At 46.6% G+C, this 18147-nt stretch overlaps 1 protein-coding gene across 2 annotated transcripts in view; it reads right to left on the reverse strand.

Annotated features, from left to right (window-relative positions):
- Positions 1 to 18147, reverse strand: part of LOC146181961 (rho family-interacting cell polarization regulator 2-like) — a 132353-nt gene that overhangs the window by 30674 nt on the left and 83532 nt on the right. For both annotated transcript variants that reach the window (XM_084576955.1, XM_084576954.1), the window contains 6 exons: positions 6124 to 6357; positions 3930 to 4074; positions 3504 to 3582; positions 2718 to 2771; positions 2096 to 2306; positions 219 to 388 (listed from right to left, as the gene is read on the reverse strand). In XM_084576955.1, coding sequence (XP_084433081.1) covers positions 219 to 388; positions 2096 to 2306; positions 2718 to 2771; positions 3504 to 3582; positions 3930 to 4074; positions 6124 to 6346 — 882 coding nt within the window. In that variant the 5' untranslated portion in view covers positions 6347 to 6357. The remainder of the gene's footprint in view (positions 1 to 218; positions 389 to 2095; positions 2307 to 2717; positions 2772 to 3503; positions 3583 to 3929; positions 4075 to 6123; positions 6358 to 18147) is intronic.

Below are 18147 nucleotides of genomic sequence, written 5' to 3' on the forward strand. Positions count from 1 at the left end.
GTGTGCATGAAAAAAAAAAAGCTCAAATAGTGAGCAACTTCATCCAGTTATCCTTAAAACTAGGAAAAGAAAAGTTGGTGGCTTTCAATTGTCAGTTACGGCACAGGGAATGGTCATTTTACAGCATAGGGTAATGTAAGCATGTACACTGCCTAGATAAGTGGATCTTGGAGCTCGTAAAAGAAGCAACAACCAAAACACTGAAAGCACGTGCACACCTTGATGTAGAGGAACTCCCCAAGCAGGGCCTTGATGATGATCTGCTGGTTGTCCCAGACCTGCTGGCCATCCTTCAAGACACGCCCCCTTGACTTCCACTTCTGGTCCCCATGCTTCACACTGATCTCAAAGTGGTCCCCAGCACAGAGGCGTGCAAAACCCTGAATGCCTGTAGAAAAAGTAATCCCAAAGTTCACAAATTTCGCAAAGTGTATACACAATAGTACACCGTAGGGGTACCTTAATTCTCAAGAATATTAATCACAACAAGTTCCTTATGAGTTTTCAGCATATATAAATGACAACTGAAGTTAAATGATAAGCACATAAACAAACAAAGCTTCCATGTAATGTGCAACCCTTGACCAGTTAGGTTGGTTTATGGAAAAATGCCCAGTTTCAACAAGAAACAACTCAGGCCAGTTCAGCTGGTTTATAAAACAATCTCAGTTGGTTCTGGCTGGAACCAACTGAATAGGCAGCATGCAGAGAAGAGAGAGACACACACACATAGACAAGCACGATTCTGCACTGACAACTAATTCTTCTTCTTGCCTCTGTGCATATATGGCACAGATCCACAGTGGGGAATTGGCCAGAGGTCAGTGGATGTATAGAATTGAATCCATGATGTTTAATTAGACTGTACTGATATAAATAGCTTACTGTATGATATATGCCGTATGATATATAGACAGTAAAAAGAGGCATTGCGAAAGTGGCTTTGGTGTCAGCTCTTACTAAATACTGTCATCACCATATGAGGCAAAGTTTCTTGCGCCTCAGTGATAGGCTTCTGGACGGAGGATTTCCAATGATGTTACTATGCAGCATAGCAGAAAGCTTAGTGCTGCAGGAGAAGTAAAGAAGAATAGGGAATGGACAAGTGATGCAAAGGAAAAAATAGTCTTTGGTACCCTACATTCATGGCTTTACCCACAACCTGATGAAGATTGGTCAGAAGCGTGCCATTCAAATCCTTCCTATGGCTCCCAACGAAGCAAAAAGTATATGTGCGTGGGTGAATGGGAAGGAGAATAAGTTGAGAGGCAAAACGCCACACCAAACGAGATATTCAGAATGCATTCAAGGAATAGTGTATCAGATTCCTCTGTTCTGTGGAAAGTACATTGGCCAGACCGGAAGATGTGTTAATGACAGGATTAGAGGACACACCCCTGCTGCAATATTGAAGAAGTCTGGAATCGACCTTGAGGTGCAAAGAATAAGTTATGCAAGGAACAAAAATGCCCAGCTGATCTTCATAATATGGAGGTTTTGAAAAAGAATAAGGACAAGTTGATGACAGAGATATAACTGTGGCTGGGGAACAATGTGCTAGTACGCCTCCAGTTTTCTTATTGAAGAAGGAGAAGGACAATGAAGGAAGAAGTTAGGTGTACATCGAAGAAGTAAGAGGGTGCATTGGTGTGAGTCATTAGTTGTCAGTGCAGCATCGTCCTTGCCTATGTATGTCTGTGTGTGTAAGTCTCTCTCTCTCTTCTGTGCATTGTTGCCTGTTACGCTGTGTTTCTCATCATGTCAACCGGGATTTGCTTCATAAACCAGCTTAACTGGTCAAGTTTTCTCCTGCAAAATTGTTCTAAACCACGTGAAATCAACTTTTTCAGGCGCTTACTTGTTTGATATCTTTGTGGCCCAAACAAAAGGTGGTAACAAAGCACATATATTTCATGCTTACGGATACACAGGCAAGCAAGGCTGCCAGGCAAGGAGCTGCAAATTGTTATGGTGATCTGACGCTTCAGAATCACCTACTGCCTTTAACTCAATCTTAATTCCGAAGTTCTTGTGTGGCCTACTGCTGGAAATTACCAAATTCATTGCGAGTGTCATTAACATATAACAAACGTACCCCTCATTTGAAACTGCAGGGTCCCCATAAGCTGCTCCAAGTGTGCCTCCAGAATACAGAGAGTGTCCACACACTCCCGGTAGCCGGATCGGACGCCGTGCAAAGCATTGTCCTTCTCGCAGCCGGGCGACAGGACGTAGGCGTACGCCATGCTTCGCACGCCATCACGCATCCTCTGCTGCACCTCGTAGTGCTCACGCAGCTCTTCCACCTAAAAGGGGTACAGACATATGCCACAGAAAAATAAAAGAAATGTATTAAGCCTGTGTAATTAAAACTCAACTTTGTGAGCAGAGAAAAAAAATGGCATTTAAATTTAACAGTTCGATTCCAAGTAGCAACCTTCAAGGTTGATCTGCTGTCCTCATTTGAGCTGCCCCTTACATAATTCAAGATTTACTTGCGTAAAGGATACACTAACACAATAAATGCCACAACCAATTTGCTGCAGCCTAAATAAAGGTTTTTGCTCTGCCAGTGTAGAAACCTACATCATACACACCAAGGTATTCCAAAAATTTCTAGTATTAGGTGAGTAACTTTCAGTTGTATTAAATATTCAAGACCATCTGGTACTGGAGAAAAAAAGAATCAGAAGAGAACATGAGTACCGCCATATTACCTTGGAAAGTTGGAACTCAATTCGTTTTAGGTACCTCTCAGCTGCCTTCAGTTGCTGAAAAAAAAAAAAAAAAGAGCAAAGGCAAATATTAAGCTACTAACAATAAATGCTAACAAGCAATAACTCAGTCACAGGCAAGCAAGGCATATAGGCAAATCAAATACACATGAAGACATGCCAGCACAAAGAAACGCAGAAATCAAGCACAAAGGTCTCCGACATATGCCATAGCACTACTACAACCATGCAAGCAAACCATGCGGTAGAGTATTAGTGTAAAGAAAATTAAACAGCCCCAAAATGTGGAACCCCACATGGCTAGGTAGTGCATCTTCCCCGCATTCCTTGGGAAAATGCAGTAGCAAAAATGCATCACATCAAATAAAACAAATATAAAGGTATCAGCAACAAGGAATTACTGAAGGAAAGCAAATGGTAACACCAACAAGGTAAAGGAATGCAGCCTTTCCACAAAGAAGCGGCATCACCATGGCTGCTGAAATGTGCACAACTACCTGTGTTCTCCTCACCTTCTCACATTCGTACAGTTTTCCCTGAGACTGAAGAACACAGGGCAGGACAGGGTAGATGAAAGAAAGAAAGAAAGAGATGGAAGAAGAAGGTACAGTACGAGCATAGATGCACAAAAACTGCACACATGACGAGGTGCAATACAAAAAGTATGGTGCTTTACAGCAGGGTGAAAATATGAAGCCCTGCAATCAAAGGTCGACCTGAGGAGGAAACTGTAGACAGCAAAAACATGCTTGACCAACCAAGGCCTACCTGCGATGAGGAGAGTGAAAGGTTATCCACAGAAGACCTCAGGCTGAGAATATCCTCCTGTGCTAAGCTGACACATTCCCTGCACAAAACAGAGAAACAAGCCATTTAAATCAGTAGCCAAAGAAATTATGGGAGGGCTAAAAACACACCGGGAATAAAATAGTCCGTCAGTTCTGTCTAGGTACGTACAGTGCAAAAACTATTGCAAGCTACAGCACAGTATAATTTCAGAAAGCAGTGCAAAATATTTCAACCTATGCAGCCTCTATGCAATGCATTAAGAATTTGAAAAGACAGCTTTGGAGTTTAAATAGGGAGCTGTGGTGGGTAGGGTTGTGTGGCTGTGTGGTAAAGACATTAATAGTTGCAAAAAATATGCACGCAAGTGTTGTCAAAGTGGCCATTAAGCAGAGTACACGTGCTGACCTGAGGCCCCTTTCCACGGCGTTGAAGATCAGCAGAGTCCTGGCTGGCCGAGGAGACCTGGGAGGTTTCCCGGACCATGTTGAGGAAATGCCTTGGAGGATGCGTCGAGGTGCATGCGGACTATGGTGTTGGCCTAGCACTGAACCTGGCAGCAGCAGAGAAAAACACAAACAGCAGTGAGACAATTGCTTCTCTGACTAAAGCAGTCAAACGTCAGCTTGATGTTTTCATAAGTATGGTAGAAAATCATAGGTAAGTAGGTGGCCACTGTCAGCAATTTGTTTTTCATACTTAAATTCATGCTCACTGTTCTGTAGAGTTGTTAATTTATTGTCTGGGGGTTAGTGTAGGTTAGATGAACCCTCGATCCTTCTATAGAATGTTTTGAAGTGTATTGTGGGGTACATCACCCAAGCTTTCAGGGGCAAACAAAAGTGAAACTCAACCTCGATGACATGCAGTGGGTTTTCCTCCAGGTTTGCTCTTAAAATCATTACAACTGCCTGACACATCGACACTGGCTACCAAAAAAGACAATGCAGGTAAAGCCACCATATAAATACTTGCAGGTAGTCTGACCTAGCTGGTCCACAGTTGCAATGGCCAAAAACTAGTGCACGTGTAGTGTGGAATTTATTCATGTGCCATATAAGCTCTTGCTCAGAATAGTGGATGGTTCTCACTCGTGTGTTACCAATTGAACTCCTGATTAAAGAGGTTATTCTTACTCAGCAACATGATGCTCGGTGACTTCAACTTATCTCCGACCTTCTGCATTTTATCCCCACACCATTCAAGCTACTTTTTTTATTATTTCTTCACCCTAGCATTACTGACTAATGCAAGGGCTTCTTCAGTATTTTGCCTCTGTAAAGAGCTGCAAAGCTATCATGCTACAAAATATGTCCTAGCAAATTGATAAAGGCTACAAAATGGGGGAAAGGAATGTTGAAAAATGACTTGATGCCAACCAAAAGCATCATCCATAAATATGCAGCCTTAAGAATTAATGGCGCATCACAATGGCGAGCATGATCAAGTCATCAGTCACACTCTGATGGGAGCCCTCCTTCATCACATATGAGATTCCGGTAACTTTGCAAAAAAAGAGTTGGCTAAAATTTTATGTAAAGGCATTGGTTGGCGGTGACCTATACTGATGGCAAAAGAAGCATTTATGTGGTGATTTTTAATAGCTGGTAGCTACCATTCTTTTTGTGCCACTTGTGACCTTGGTCTGCTCTTCTGTCTGAGTTCACCTGTATTTGTTTCAGCCACCCTCAAGCAAACTTATAACAGTGGCACCTTCTGCACATACAGGAATGCACTACCTTTTGTTGCTTCAGCGCATAGCAAACACCAAAGAACACAAACATTTTTTTTAATACCCAACCTATTAAGTCAAAAATTTCGTGTCGGCATGTGAAACTTATGCCAATGGAAAGCATCTGAGACCATTTGAATAGTAAATGTTAATTGCTCATAATGCTTTTACTTTGCATATATCATTTAATGTTCAGGTTTTTGCAAATGACCCTTGGGCATTCTTAAGCAGAAGCGGGACGTTAAATGCAGGCCCGCATTAAGAATAACGAACAATACGACAAGTTGCAAAGTGGAGATGGTAGAGACCATGCACTAGGACTGTGCTAAGGCTCTAGCCAATATATATATACAAGCAAAGTGGCTTGTTGGGCAAGTTGGTTGGACATTATGTTAAAACAGTGCTAGAAACACGGACAGATAGAAAGAAAAATAGATAGAAAATGTGTGTGTCTTTCTATCCGTGTTTCTAGTGCTGTTTTAACATAACAATATATATATAATTTGCAATTACATTGCTGTGTATCGATTTTGCAATCGATACCCAGCAATGTAGAAGAGCATAAAGTGATTGGTGATAATGTAACAACCTGTGTCAATATAAGCCAATATATATTCTCAGGTTCGCAAAAGTCCCGATAAAAATCAGGATTTAATGAAAAGCTGGATTAAAAAATTAAACAACAAAATTCCAAATAAACAAAACTAACAAATAATAATAATAATAATAACAATATTAGTCTGGACTTTACAGAACTCAACGCTCCCAATTACAAAAAATTCGATATTCCCCGAAATTCTGTATTCAAGAAAACTCTCGGTTTAAGAAAGCCAGCGATAAGATAGCTCCGTGAAAGCAAACGTCGTATACCCTTCGAGAGGGTGCTGGATCCGGAGCTGGCGCCACTGCTGCTGCTCAGGCTGCCGTCGGCAGGCGGTGGCTGTCCCCCCGACGAGCCCGACGCGGCACTAGGCGTTCGCCGGTGCCCTCCGCCATGTAGGAGGCCGGCAAAAGAGCGGCTACGGGCCAGCACAGAGCCCGAGCCCGGGTCCGCCGCCTGCTGCCGAGGTTTGAGCCGCTCGCTCAGCGACATGTCCTCGCCTTCTGCGAATGGGTTCACAAATTACATCCGATATTAAAAGTGAGAAATTGTTTTTTTTTTATTTAATATAAATAACGCTGCTCAATCTCCTCTTTCACAATTTCTCACATGTAACCATGGCCCCACGTGCAATAACTGTTGGAGCGCCTTGAGGTACCTGAATATCCATGTATGATCCAATGAGTTTGGCATCAATAGTATGGAATCAGATTATCTACACCCTAGAATAGACGATACCTAACTTCAACCTTGGAACCATGCTCCAGCCGTCGTTGAAGCCACCATGTCCATTGAGCGTAGACAGTGGTGGGCAGCCCTTATCATACCGAGTACCGGATCCCGCGGACTCTATAAGGAAGCGGGCTATGACGCGGGTTGGGATTCATGAAAAATCATCTCATGGTGGTCAAACATCATCTCTCTGTTCTCTTCTCTTTATATTTTTCATCAGCTTGCCGCCCCGTAATATTTGGTTGGAGGCGCTGGGTAGGTAACCCATCATGATCTACTTTCTTCTCTTCCCCAGTGCAGAGTAGCAGGTCAGAATTTAATCAGTCCGGTCAACCTCTCTTTCCTTTCAATAAATCCACCTATCTAGCTGGGTACATCATGATCAGTCGTCATCCTAGCTGGCCCGAAGCTTCGGCGCCCTAGGTCTGCTTGCATCATCGACGGCGGGCTCCATGTAGCGCGTCTGGCTGTTCCCCAGCCTTCCGCACACGACACGACCATGCCGTTCCTCGGCCCCGTCCCTGCACCCCGACCAAAAGACACGAATGAAAGGCTAAGGCTCCAACCCGAGACGCCCTCACACGACCACAAGACACAATGAGAGAGCCAATAACCATGTGACATTAAAGGGCCCCTGAAATATGGTACGTTCTCCAATATTCTAGTGGTAGAAACTCATAGATGCGGTCTTTGTGAGTAATAGAGCCAAATGCGAGCAGGCTGATTGGCAGACGGGAATGCTACAGCCCGCGTTAGGTGACGAGCACCCGACAGCGTGCACTCCTTCACCGTTTACTACACGTCGTACGAAAAAGCGCGCTGTAATTTAACCACTGTAGCTTTTCTTTCTTTCTTTTTTTGCCCTCTTTATTGGAACGCGACGGCGGCCACAATGCGGCAGGAGGAGAGTAACGAAAGCGCGCGCACACGCAAACACGCGCTTGAATGCAGGCAGATGACGCGGCCACGCTGCGCGGAGCTTTGGCCAAGGTCTCCACGGAGGGCGCTGGCACACAGAGCGGCGTCGTAGGGCGCCCTAGAGTAGGCTGCCTCGATGCCTTTCGCAAGGCATAGAGGCACTCTACCCTAGAGCTATCTAGAGCGGCGTAGGTAGCTCACTTTAGCTTAGGGTGCCTTTACAGCCAGGCGCACGGGCCACTACAAAAATCTCCTTCCCGCCACGTGGGGCGCGCGCGTCGGTGCCCCATCGCGCCGCATCTCAATTCACGGGTGGTATTATAAATAACCGTTTGTCATCATGCCCACGTGTGCTGCACCCGAAAGCGCAAAAGGATGAGATTTCGAACGAAGCAACAACAAAAAAGAAATAATAGCGCGAAACAGGCGCGAGCCGTAGCAAAACACGACGATATGCGCCGCGCGCACGTTATTTTGTACCGACCACAACAAGCAAGAAAAAGTGCGCGCAAACACGTGACGGCGCACGGCCAATGGGGGGGTCGAACCGTCACCACCGAGATCTTGACGTCACGACAAGCGGATGGCGATAAAATACGAGAAAATGTAGGTGCGAGCGCGAATCTGAGTCACATAATGTCATCGCCCCTTTACCCAAGCATGCAAGCGCAGATTCAGTGGCTGATTCTTTTGGGAGAGAAGGAGATGCAAAGGCCTTATTAGAATCTCGGTGACGATGGTAACGCCGGAGGGAAACGCCGAAGAGGAGGCGGGCGACAATCTTCACATGCTCCAACGCAGACGGCACGGTTCAAACGAGCAACAGCTTGGAGTTGCTCTGGGCGTTCGCTTGTGTGTGCATGTGTGTAGGGAGATGAGGGGTGGTCTCGCCATCATTCTACTTTTTTTTTTTTTTTTCCCGAGCAGCAGCGGAGGCAGCTCAAAAGATTTGCTTACTTCCGTGCGCAGCGCGTTAACTGGGCTTAATCGCCACTTTTCTAAGCCCGTTATGCGAAACAATTATACCGACTGAAAATTGTCCGTCCGTGAAATAAGCCGCATCTTGTATAATTCCACAGACGTTTACAGGGCCTTAGAAGATGCTGTCAGTTTTGACAGTATTTTCTTCTCTTCGCCACTACCGAACTGCACGTGTGCGGGCGCGCGTTGCACGTATGTGTGTCGGCTTGCGTGCGTGCAAATAATTCCACGCAGGTACTGCAGGCGACCCATATATTTGCAGCCCCGCATACGCTTACAAATTTTCATTACAAGAACGTATAACGCAAAAAGTATTCCTGTGCGCTACGCACACTCACGAATCTGCGTCGCTCCCCATGCTAGCCACCCCGTTAACCACCGGAAGAAAAAGATCGTGAGAGCAAGAATGAAAGAAAAAAATCGGCGCTCGCTCCATATTCCAGCGCATCCCGCCTTTCGATCGACTAGCGCCTCTCTCTCTCTCTCTCTCTCTCTCTAAAACCAAAAACAAAAAGAACTTCACAAGATATGTATGTGACACTACCTCACAAGACAGTCACGTGATTGCGCACCCATGACCTGCAAAAATATCCTCCCACGGCATGGTGGCGACCACGAAAACAAACTATACAAACGAGAAGCCATTTCACGAAAAAAGAGGGCAGCCGATCTCGCACCGTGTGAATTCTGCGCCCGCACATGTGGCCCACCACCGTCTTTCCGCCATATGTACCTGACGCGGGGTTCGGTCGTCGCACACTTGCCGCTACGTGAGAGGGAGAAGAGAGAACGCGTCGCCTCAGAAAACGATCGAAGCAAACAGGAAAGCACGCGAGACTGGGCGCAAGGAAAATGAACAAGGAACCGCACACAATGCAGGAGCCCTCAACGGAGAGAAATAAATAAAAAGGAAAGAAAGGCCCCACCCAGTGGCACTCCCCTATTTCTTCTGAGAGAGCGGGACCCAACCGCTCTTGCACCTTGGACGGACCCCTCCGGTGACCCTACGTGCCCTCGACTCCGCCATCCCTTCCGGAGAATGGAAGAGCCGCTTTTTATATACGTGGGGAACAAGGTCGCCGCGCTTCCTTCCCAAGGTGCCGAAGGACAGTTCTTCCCTCTTTCTTTTGTGCGTGCCCTTGTCTTGTGCCGCGACTGATGGGATCGATAAGACCGCCCATCCGCTGACCGTGGCCTCTGGGGGAAATTCGCTTCGGCGGCGTGCAGCCCGGGAGTAGTGCTGTCTGCGAGAGCATTCCGTTAGGAAAAGAGGCGACAGCACTATGACATCTGCATTACGTCAGTATTTCGGCCCGCAGAGATGCAAAAATTCCAGAGTGGCTAGGAAAAAAATAAAAGTATTTCGGGTTTTTTCATGACAACGAGGAAATTTTTGTGAAAAAAATGAAATACACGCTTAGAATAGAGTGAATTTACTCACAAAAACCACAAACATAAATAATAAGTTTAGATTTATGAGATCACTCACAAGCAAGCTTAAGTCGTGAATCGGATATCCAATAGATGTGATTTGTGTAAATTGGCTGCAACAGTACCACTGACTAGCTGGTATATTGCTGGTGTTGTAAGTGGCTAACGATACTACCTTATCGCTTCCGTGCGTTTTAGTCCCTTTGCGTATCTAATCATCAAAATACACCACAGTGTTTCAATTCGTGCCTGTTTCGACTGATCAGTAGAATAATGATTTTGGCGAAGTCATGACCAATTCATGTGTACCATCTCAAAAGTGTCCGACAGGACTCATTTTTCAAGGTCTCTTCTACACGATGCTCCACTTTCGAGCAATTCGAGTCGAGCAAAGCTCCATTCAGAAACTATTGAAGAACTTGAACTGAGGCCGCGTCAATTTGGCTTTGTACCTCTGTACGGTCTAGGAAAAAGAAAAACTTTTTTTTTTTTTTTACTTGGGGCATGTTTTTCGTATCTGCACAGTACCGACTGACTTGTTTGATGCGTGGCATTTGTGTCATTTCCTTGATGCTCAGCCTTGTCAAACACGTCGCATTGGGAAATTCATTCACAACGTTACAGTACCTGTACAGTGCAAGCTTTTTGTCCACCAGCGGACACACAAGAACGTGCTTCCATGGCACTGTACTACGGGAGAACCTTTCGCAATGTTTGAGGCAATGCACAACTCTAATCGAATCTCGTGCATTGTTTTACATTATTTTCATTTGTGAACCTACACACGTCCAAACTGCGCAGTCGTGTAAGTTCAGGGTTTTGCCTGGTTTGTCTTAAAGTTCATTAGATGGCAATGCGATTATATCTCGCACATAATTATTGTACAGCCTTGTATATATATAGTTTTGTGTCGCGTTCATCGAACGGCAGCGCCTTCAGCGACATTTTGTTTTAAAACATTAAACTAGACTTGTCATGTTCAGCCCAGCGTATTCCTTTGACCTGCTTTCAGAACTTCTTGTAGCACCAATGTCGCACCCATGTAAAGACGGTGTCTGAACAGGCGATGACGTAAGCAGTCTCTACTAAGCCGGTGGCCCGGATCCGTTGTCGGTCGCGGCGGCCGCAATTCGGTGCATGCGTGACGTCATAGCAATGATACATGTAAAGGTTAGTGAAATGTCTTGGTAAAGATTTAAACAACATTAATCTATCACGTATGCAACATAAATGTAACGTTCTTGAAAATGATAATTCAACCTTGCACACGCATGTAGGCTCAGCACTTGTAATGGTATACCACAATGGTATACCACGTGTACGCACAGAGTCAAGCTTTTATATCCATTTCCAAGGCGTGTCCCATGAGTGACAATGGCGAATGAATAATAAGCAAAGTTCTTGGGAAAATGATATGGCGCGGTCACTCCGTGGCAGGTATCATCTCAAAGATTTAGTTGCGAAGAAGTAATACTTAAAAAAACATGTTTAATAGAAAAGAAAGTTCAAAAGCTCTGGGACTCAGTGATTTAAACATTATCTGAACGTGTAGAAGATTGCATTTATGTTGCGAAAGCGTATGCGTAGTATGCGCGAATGCGTGCCTTATAATGGCCACATGCCAATCAATGATAAACTACTAATCAATGGTAATTAATTACAAATTAATTAGCTACTTGATTTCTAATTAATTGTTTAATTAATTACTAATAAGTGACAGTTGCGTAGCAGAATGCGGCACTCAGGCTTTTGTCTTTCACCACTTTAGTCGCTGAAAGTCCCTCGTAATTTTTAAATGTTGCGCCTTTTCAGTACCTCTCCCTGATCCACAAGGAAGAAGCGCCCATCCGGCGCCAGCGAAATCGAGCAGGTGCAGCTGTTCTTCTGCACGAAGAATTCCAGGATGTGGTCTGGGAGCGGCCTGTGCAGGCCGCAGAACAAACGTGCTGCACTCGGAATCTCGGAGCGTGAACGTACATATATGATAGCATATATGCTGCAGGCTGCAGCCAACGTTTGCGACGGTTCATATTCGCCCATTTCCGCTCAGCTCGCAGTCTTACTAGGCGACGACATCATATACGTGAACAGATGCCGCGAAATCCGTACACGTACCCCGTATTTGCCAAAAGCAACCAGGCTGCTCCGAAGATCGTTTGCGACGGTTCATATTCGCCCATTTCCGCTCAGCTCGCAGTCGTACTAGGCGACGACATCATATACGTGAACAGATGCCGCGAAATCCGTACACGTACCCCGTCTTTGCCAAAAGTAACCAGGCTGCTCCGAAGGTTGCCGGAGCAGGCGCGCGGCCGTGTGGCGGCGTTGCGTTCGCTGGCGCCTGCCGGTGCTTGTCAGGTGCAGCAGCTGACGCAACGTCGCACTCACTCTCGCCTCTTGAATAATGAAAACTAGGCTGCGCTTTCAAGTGTTTGAAGCCCCGTTCTGCTGAGCGATGGCGCTATTCGCTATTCTCGGCTGAGGAAGGCTTCATTTTAGTTCATTACTTAAACCAAAACTTAACCACAAGCAAATGTAATAATTTATTAGAACCAGTCATTGCATTTATTTATACGCAGCCCACCCTCAAGTTTTGCAAACCTAAAAAAAAAAAAGATAAGTGGGCTTGAAAGGGTTCACAAGCTTTTCCATATATTTGTGCCAGAACCACGGCGCGTAAAGTGGAAGTACGCAAGGCACCTCGGAGAAAGTATATTGGAATTTCGATGTGCGTTATCATTCTTAAATTTACAGGCGCACCAAAGAACAGTGCAATTGTGCAGGTGAGTTAAAGCAGCGGATTACAGAAAGCCAGCACTTATAATTATATAGCGAAAAACGCGAATTATATCTGCTTCAGAAGTGCAAATAGCATCGTTTCTATATCGCTGGGCACATCCGGGCTTCGCACACGAGAAAACGCGGCCCGTACATCATACGCGCGAAGTAGTTTCTATCATCCAAATAGCGATAGTGAGGGTGCGAGATGTCAGCTGCTCTACCCTCGGAGCTGACGAGCACCGACAAGCGCCAGCGAGTGCAACGCCGCCACACGGCTGCGCGCCTGCTCCCGCAGCAGCCAGGTTACTTTTGGCAAAAATTAGAGGGTCTTTTAGATGTCTCTTAAGAGGAGAATGGCGAAAGCTTACCCTTTATCTCCTATCATTTGCCTCTATCGGCGTTCGTTGCAGTGCTACATATAATTATAATTGGGTTTTGCGGGGACCGCGCCAGCTACATTTGAAGGGAGTGCTTTTCCCGCGGCTACCGACGCGCCGCCCCTTTACCCCTTTCTTCTCCCCGCTCGTGCCGGGAAAAACCGGTCCCAAGGGAAGCGCACGCATAGCATCTCGTCTTTCTTCCCCTCTTCCTTTTCTTTCTTCTCTATTTTCTCTTCTGTCTGCACGAGGCAGCATCGAAATGTTTGGGCTGCTTTGTGCATGTTTTTTGTGTTTGTTATGCTGTAACATGCGTAGGAGAGGGGCATATGTGGCACAGCGATTGGTCAGCCCCTTTTAAAGCATTGCATGCTATTGGCCACATACTTACCTGTCGATGATTGGTTTATGGACCAGACTGGTTTTTGGAAGCGCGAAAAAAGCGGGTGGTTCAGAGAGTTAGGCTGAGAGGACAGTTGGGCTCGGAGGAGAGTTAGGTTCGGACGAGAGTCGAGGGCTGACGGGTTGTCCGAGGAGGGAGGCTAGGCTGACGGAGGTCTCTAGGGCATCCAGCCTAAAGTGTAGCAGAAGGCCAAGGCCTGATTCTGCTAGCCTCTGACCTCCGATCGTTCACTGTCCGAGGAGGGAGGCTGACGGAGGTCTCAAGGGACTCCGGCCTAAAGAGTAGCAGAAAGTCAAGGCCTGATTTTGCTAGTGTTGTCGAAAGAGACGCCATGCACTTTCGGCCCACGGACGGAATGCGCGCAGACCCTCTCTGGGGTTTCGCCTCGGACTCGACGGGGGGTGCTCTGCTCCGCTCTGCGAAGTAGCTACTCGGCCATTCCGACCCCGGACATCTGGTGGGAGAGGGTGTGCGGAGAGGGACCGAGTGGACCGTGCCGCCACCGAAACGGACCCTTTTCGGGCAGTGTGTGTTCTGTACGCCGTGCGAGCGAGTGTTGTAAACGAAGGGACAATAAATCTGTTCCGTTGTTTTGTTTTTGACGACTGTGTCGACTACACTAGCCCCTGACCTCCGATCGTTCACCCACCTGTAGTTCAGCCCGTTTGATGTTTTAATCGCATCTGACGACGTTCATGTAAATATAAATTGTAAAATATGTAAATAAATGCGTAGTCTAGAAGGGAAGTTATCTCCGCACCGCAATGTGTCGCTGAGCCACGAACACAGCGGTGATCACCAACGCCACTCGGTACGAGCGAAGGCAGGAGAAAAAAACAGCAAGTAATGCCTGTCGTACAGGGAAGCCCTTTCCCACGCCTTCGCTCATGAAAATAACTGCCCGGTCGCGTGAAACCCTGCCGGATACCAAATAAATTTATTTCTCCTCCTGGGCGTGAGGTTATAAATTCGATTACAATTTCTATTCGCATTCGCAGTCTTTTCTTTCTTTCATTTTTTTTTTTCGGGGCTCTTGTAACGTTGAATCCTGCGTTACGCTTCTATCCAGCGATAATGCTACGAGACAATTTTTCGGTGTACTTCTCTTTCAGCATCGCTACAGGTTTCCAGCCTAAACGACAGCAAGGTTAAAACGGGAATTGCAATCACCTCGACTTTCCGGTTGATTTCAACGATCCCTCCCGTAACGTTTTTGTGCTTAATAACAACGTTTTCCTATACCGAGACACATCTAACGATACAGACGCTAACCCTTACAGAACATGCTTCCCGAAGCTAGCTGCTGACCTAAACTCTACCGAGACGCTCGTTTAGCACTGCTCAATTACCGCCCTCTTTTAAGCGTATAAGATGGGTAAGTAGGATAAAGGAGGAATTTACTTGATTAGTTTAGATTAAGACGGAATAGATTGGAGTTCAGTGGAGCAGTGGGTAGAACATAAAGAGCAGTCAATTCTTTCCCCTTTCACAAAACGAAAGTAGTCACAAAGTGCCTTCTCTAACGTGTTCTGTCCGCCGCCTCCCTATCGAAAGTGCTCAAGTGAGAGCTCAGCTAAAATCTGCCGAGCAATTAAGCAAACCAGACAGCGCGCGCTGAGCCGCTGAAATTGCCGCGCCACAGAGCGATGTGGATGGTGCGAAGAATTTGTGCTCGACCAAGAGATCAATCGGCGGCGCTCCAAGACGGAGGGTGTGTTCGCGCCACAGACGCGCAGACGAGGGTCACGTGACAGGCGGACCTTTCGGAACTGCCGTCCAGGACGAAGATGGTGTGCGAAGGCTGAACTGAAAGCGCGCAGGGAGCGTCTCCATCGGCTCACGCAGATCGTTTAGCCATTTTTTTTTTAAATACATAAATGGCAGGGTTTTACTCACACTGTTTTCTCCGTATGCTTAAGTGCATTCGGGCACAATACTGCAAACACACGCAAAAAGAACCTAAGTCGTCAACTAATCTAAGACGAACGTTTTTCGTCTTACTCCACATAAAAACGCAAATTGAAACAGCAGAGCGACTCCGAAGCATTTACCTCCCCCCAACCGAAATGTCCTAACTCACGATACGGGCTTGAGCGCATAGACGTTTGGAAATGCATCTTGTCTGAGCAGCTAGCTCTTACACCATGTCCGGATTGCTCTCTCAGCCGAACAGCGACAAAAATGCGGGCAGAGTAAATGGCCCCACGAGTGTTTCCTATCGGGATGCCACGAAGAAACGCATACGCAGCTTCATTACACAAACGGCAAGAGTACCCCGGAGGTGCTGGGATTGTGAAAAGCCAAGAGCGCGCCTTATCGGGACCTCCTCTTGTAACCAGCATTCCTAACGCGTAGATTGCGCACACACGTAGAGCGTCAGAAGCGTGGAGGTCTCGTGAGAAGGGAACGCACAAGGGAAAATGGCTCGAGCGCTTAGGCGATGCGCCAACCAGTACGCAGCAGGGATCTTGGAAAATAATACTTCCACCGCAGAGAACACATCGGCAAGAAAACACAGCGAAACACAAAGCGCCTAAACAACAAGTTAAAACACGAAGAACACACCGGAAACACAGCAGAGCAGCGTACTTTAACTGGTTTCGTTTAGTTTGGTTTGTTGGGTTCTAGCGTCGCAAAGCGATTCGGGCTATATGAGAGACTCCGTAGGGGAGTCTGATCAAAATGCTGACGTACGGTCACAAAAACAAATCAAACAGCGATGATAGCACAACGCTTGACGGAACACGAACAAAATAGCATCGTAAAGATAGAACCAACATCACAAGCGCAGGAGATCGCGGCCGTATCACTACGCCATCACCACCTTATTTTTTTTTTTTTTTTCGGAAGCACAACTAAGAAAAAGCGGACACCATCGTCAAACAGCGGGCATCACGAGATATTCACGATTTTAAGAAATAAAGCCAGGAGATTTACGAATAAAATAATGCGCGGTAATGCCCCTATACGCGGGAGCCCAATAAACTAAAATCCGCCGAGGAACACTTTAGCGAACCCCTTCTCTCTAGGCTATATAACCGCAGAGGTTTCCGTATAGCTCTAAAGTTTGACTACCAAGCTGCGCTGCATCTCATTAACCCGTTCGAAATGCACTAAAATGCTCCAAAAACTGATGACGGAGTTTAGCCGGTGACATCTGCTTGGCAACTTTCCTGACAGAGGCAAACAGCAGCGCGAAAATCATGATGGCTTCGCTGAGCATGCTCTGCCGTGGGAGGCTTATACCATACTTATACTCTTCAGTAAAGCTCAGCTGACCAGTGCAGCAGTCGCGTGCATTTCTTCCTCTCTCAGTCTAATCTGGGCCGGTGTTCCCTCCAAGGTGGAAACGTGTTTATCTCTCTCCTCTTCCTCGAGTCCCCATCTCGCGAAGAGACGCCAAAGAACGACCGGATGCCTTTGTTCACTGGAATAACGAGCACTCAGCCACGACGACGGTGACGTCATGGGCAAATAGGTGGTGGTGAAAACTATTTCCGTAGAAACGGTTGCGTATACGGTTAGCATCGGTGTTTCAGATATTGATTTAAATGAAGGGAAAGGCGCGGTAACTGTGTCACTTGTTTTCTGGGGACACCTCAACCGCGCCGTAAGGGAAGGGAGGAAGGTGAGAGTGAAAGTGAAAGAGAGAAAGAAGAGCCGTAGTGGAGGGCTTCGCACCTGGGGATCTTTAACGTGCGCTGACATCGCACAGCACACGGACGCCTCTTCGTTTCGCCTCCATCGAAACGCAGCCGCCGGGCGAAAAACAGGAATACTCAGTAGAGAGAAAAGCGGGTATGCGATGTCAGCGCACGGTAAAGATCTCCAGGTGGTCGAAATTACTCCGTAGCCCTCCATTACGGCTCCTCTTTCTCTCCTTCCACTTTCACTCCCACCTTCCTCCCTTCCATCGGGGCGCGGTTCAGGTGTCCACAGAGCAAGTGTGACAGATACTGCGCCTTTCCCTTCCTGTGAACCAATTATTATTATTAAGAAGGCGGCCTGAGTGAAATCGAAAAGCTCACCTGCAAATCACCTTGCGCGCACGCGCACAGAGGTGTAATTAGACCATACGAATTAGCAAAGAGACGCAGTCAATACAGAGTTCTGATCATCTGCGATTGAGATCGATGCACAGGCAATACGTAATCACGGCGCTCTTGAACGTTGAGACTGGACACCCGGCAGGCTGCGTGGTCCCGAATTGACTCATCTATGTGGTACGGCAGTATTACTCCGAAGCAGCTTTTTTTTTTTACAAAACAAAACAAAAGCAAAAGATATTGACGTCAGAGCAACGAATTTCGTATTATATACTCATCTGATTTTCTTTTTTTTATGGGGGAGGGGGGGGGGTGTAGGCCGGTCATACTGAAGTGAAAACAGCATGGTGCGAAATGACAATTAAGGGCACATATCACACAGGCGCACATTATGATAAGGCTTACCGAATCGACTATGGCCCATTTTGCGTATGGCAGATGTCCAATTAGCCTCATGAGATTCAAGGGCTTCAGTCGCGACTAAGCATGGCCCCACGGCGGTCGCAGCAGTAACCGCAGAGGTCAGTCACGACAGCTGGCGGAATATCGGTGAGGAACTGCACGCTCGCTGTCGAGCGCCTATAACCTGATCGTAATCTCGTCTCGGGGCACTCGTAGAGTCGT

Source organism: Amblyomma maculatum, chromosome 8 (assembly GCF_055883805.1).
Source record: "Amblyomma maculatum isolate TAMU_Amacu chromosome 8, ASM5588380v1, whole genome shotgun sequence".
Lineage (NCBI taxonomy): Eukaryota > Metazoa > Arthropoda > Arachnida > Ixodida > Ixodidae > Amblyomma > Amblyomma maculatum.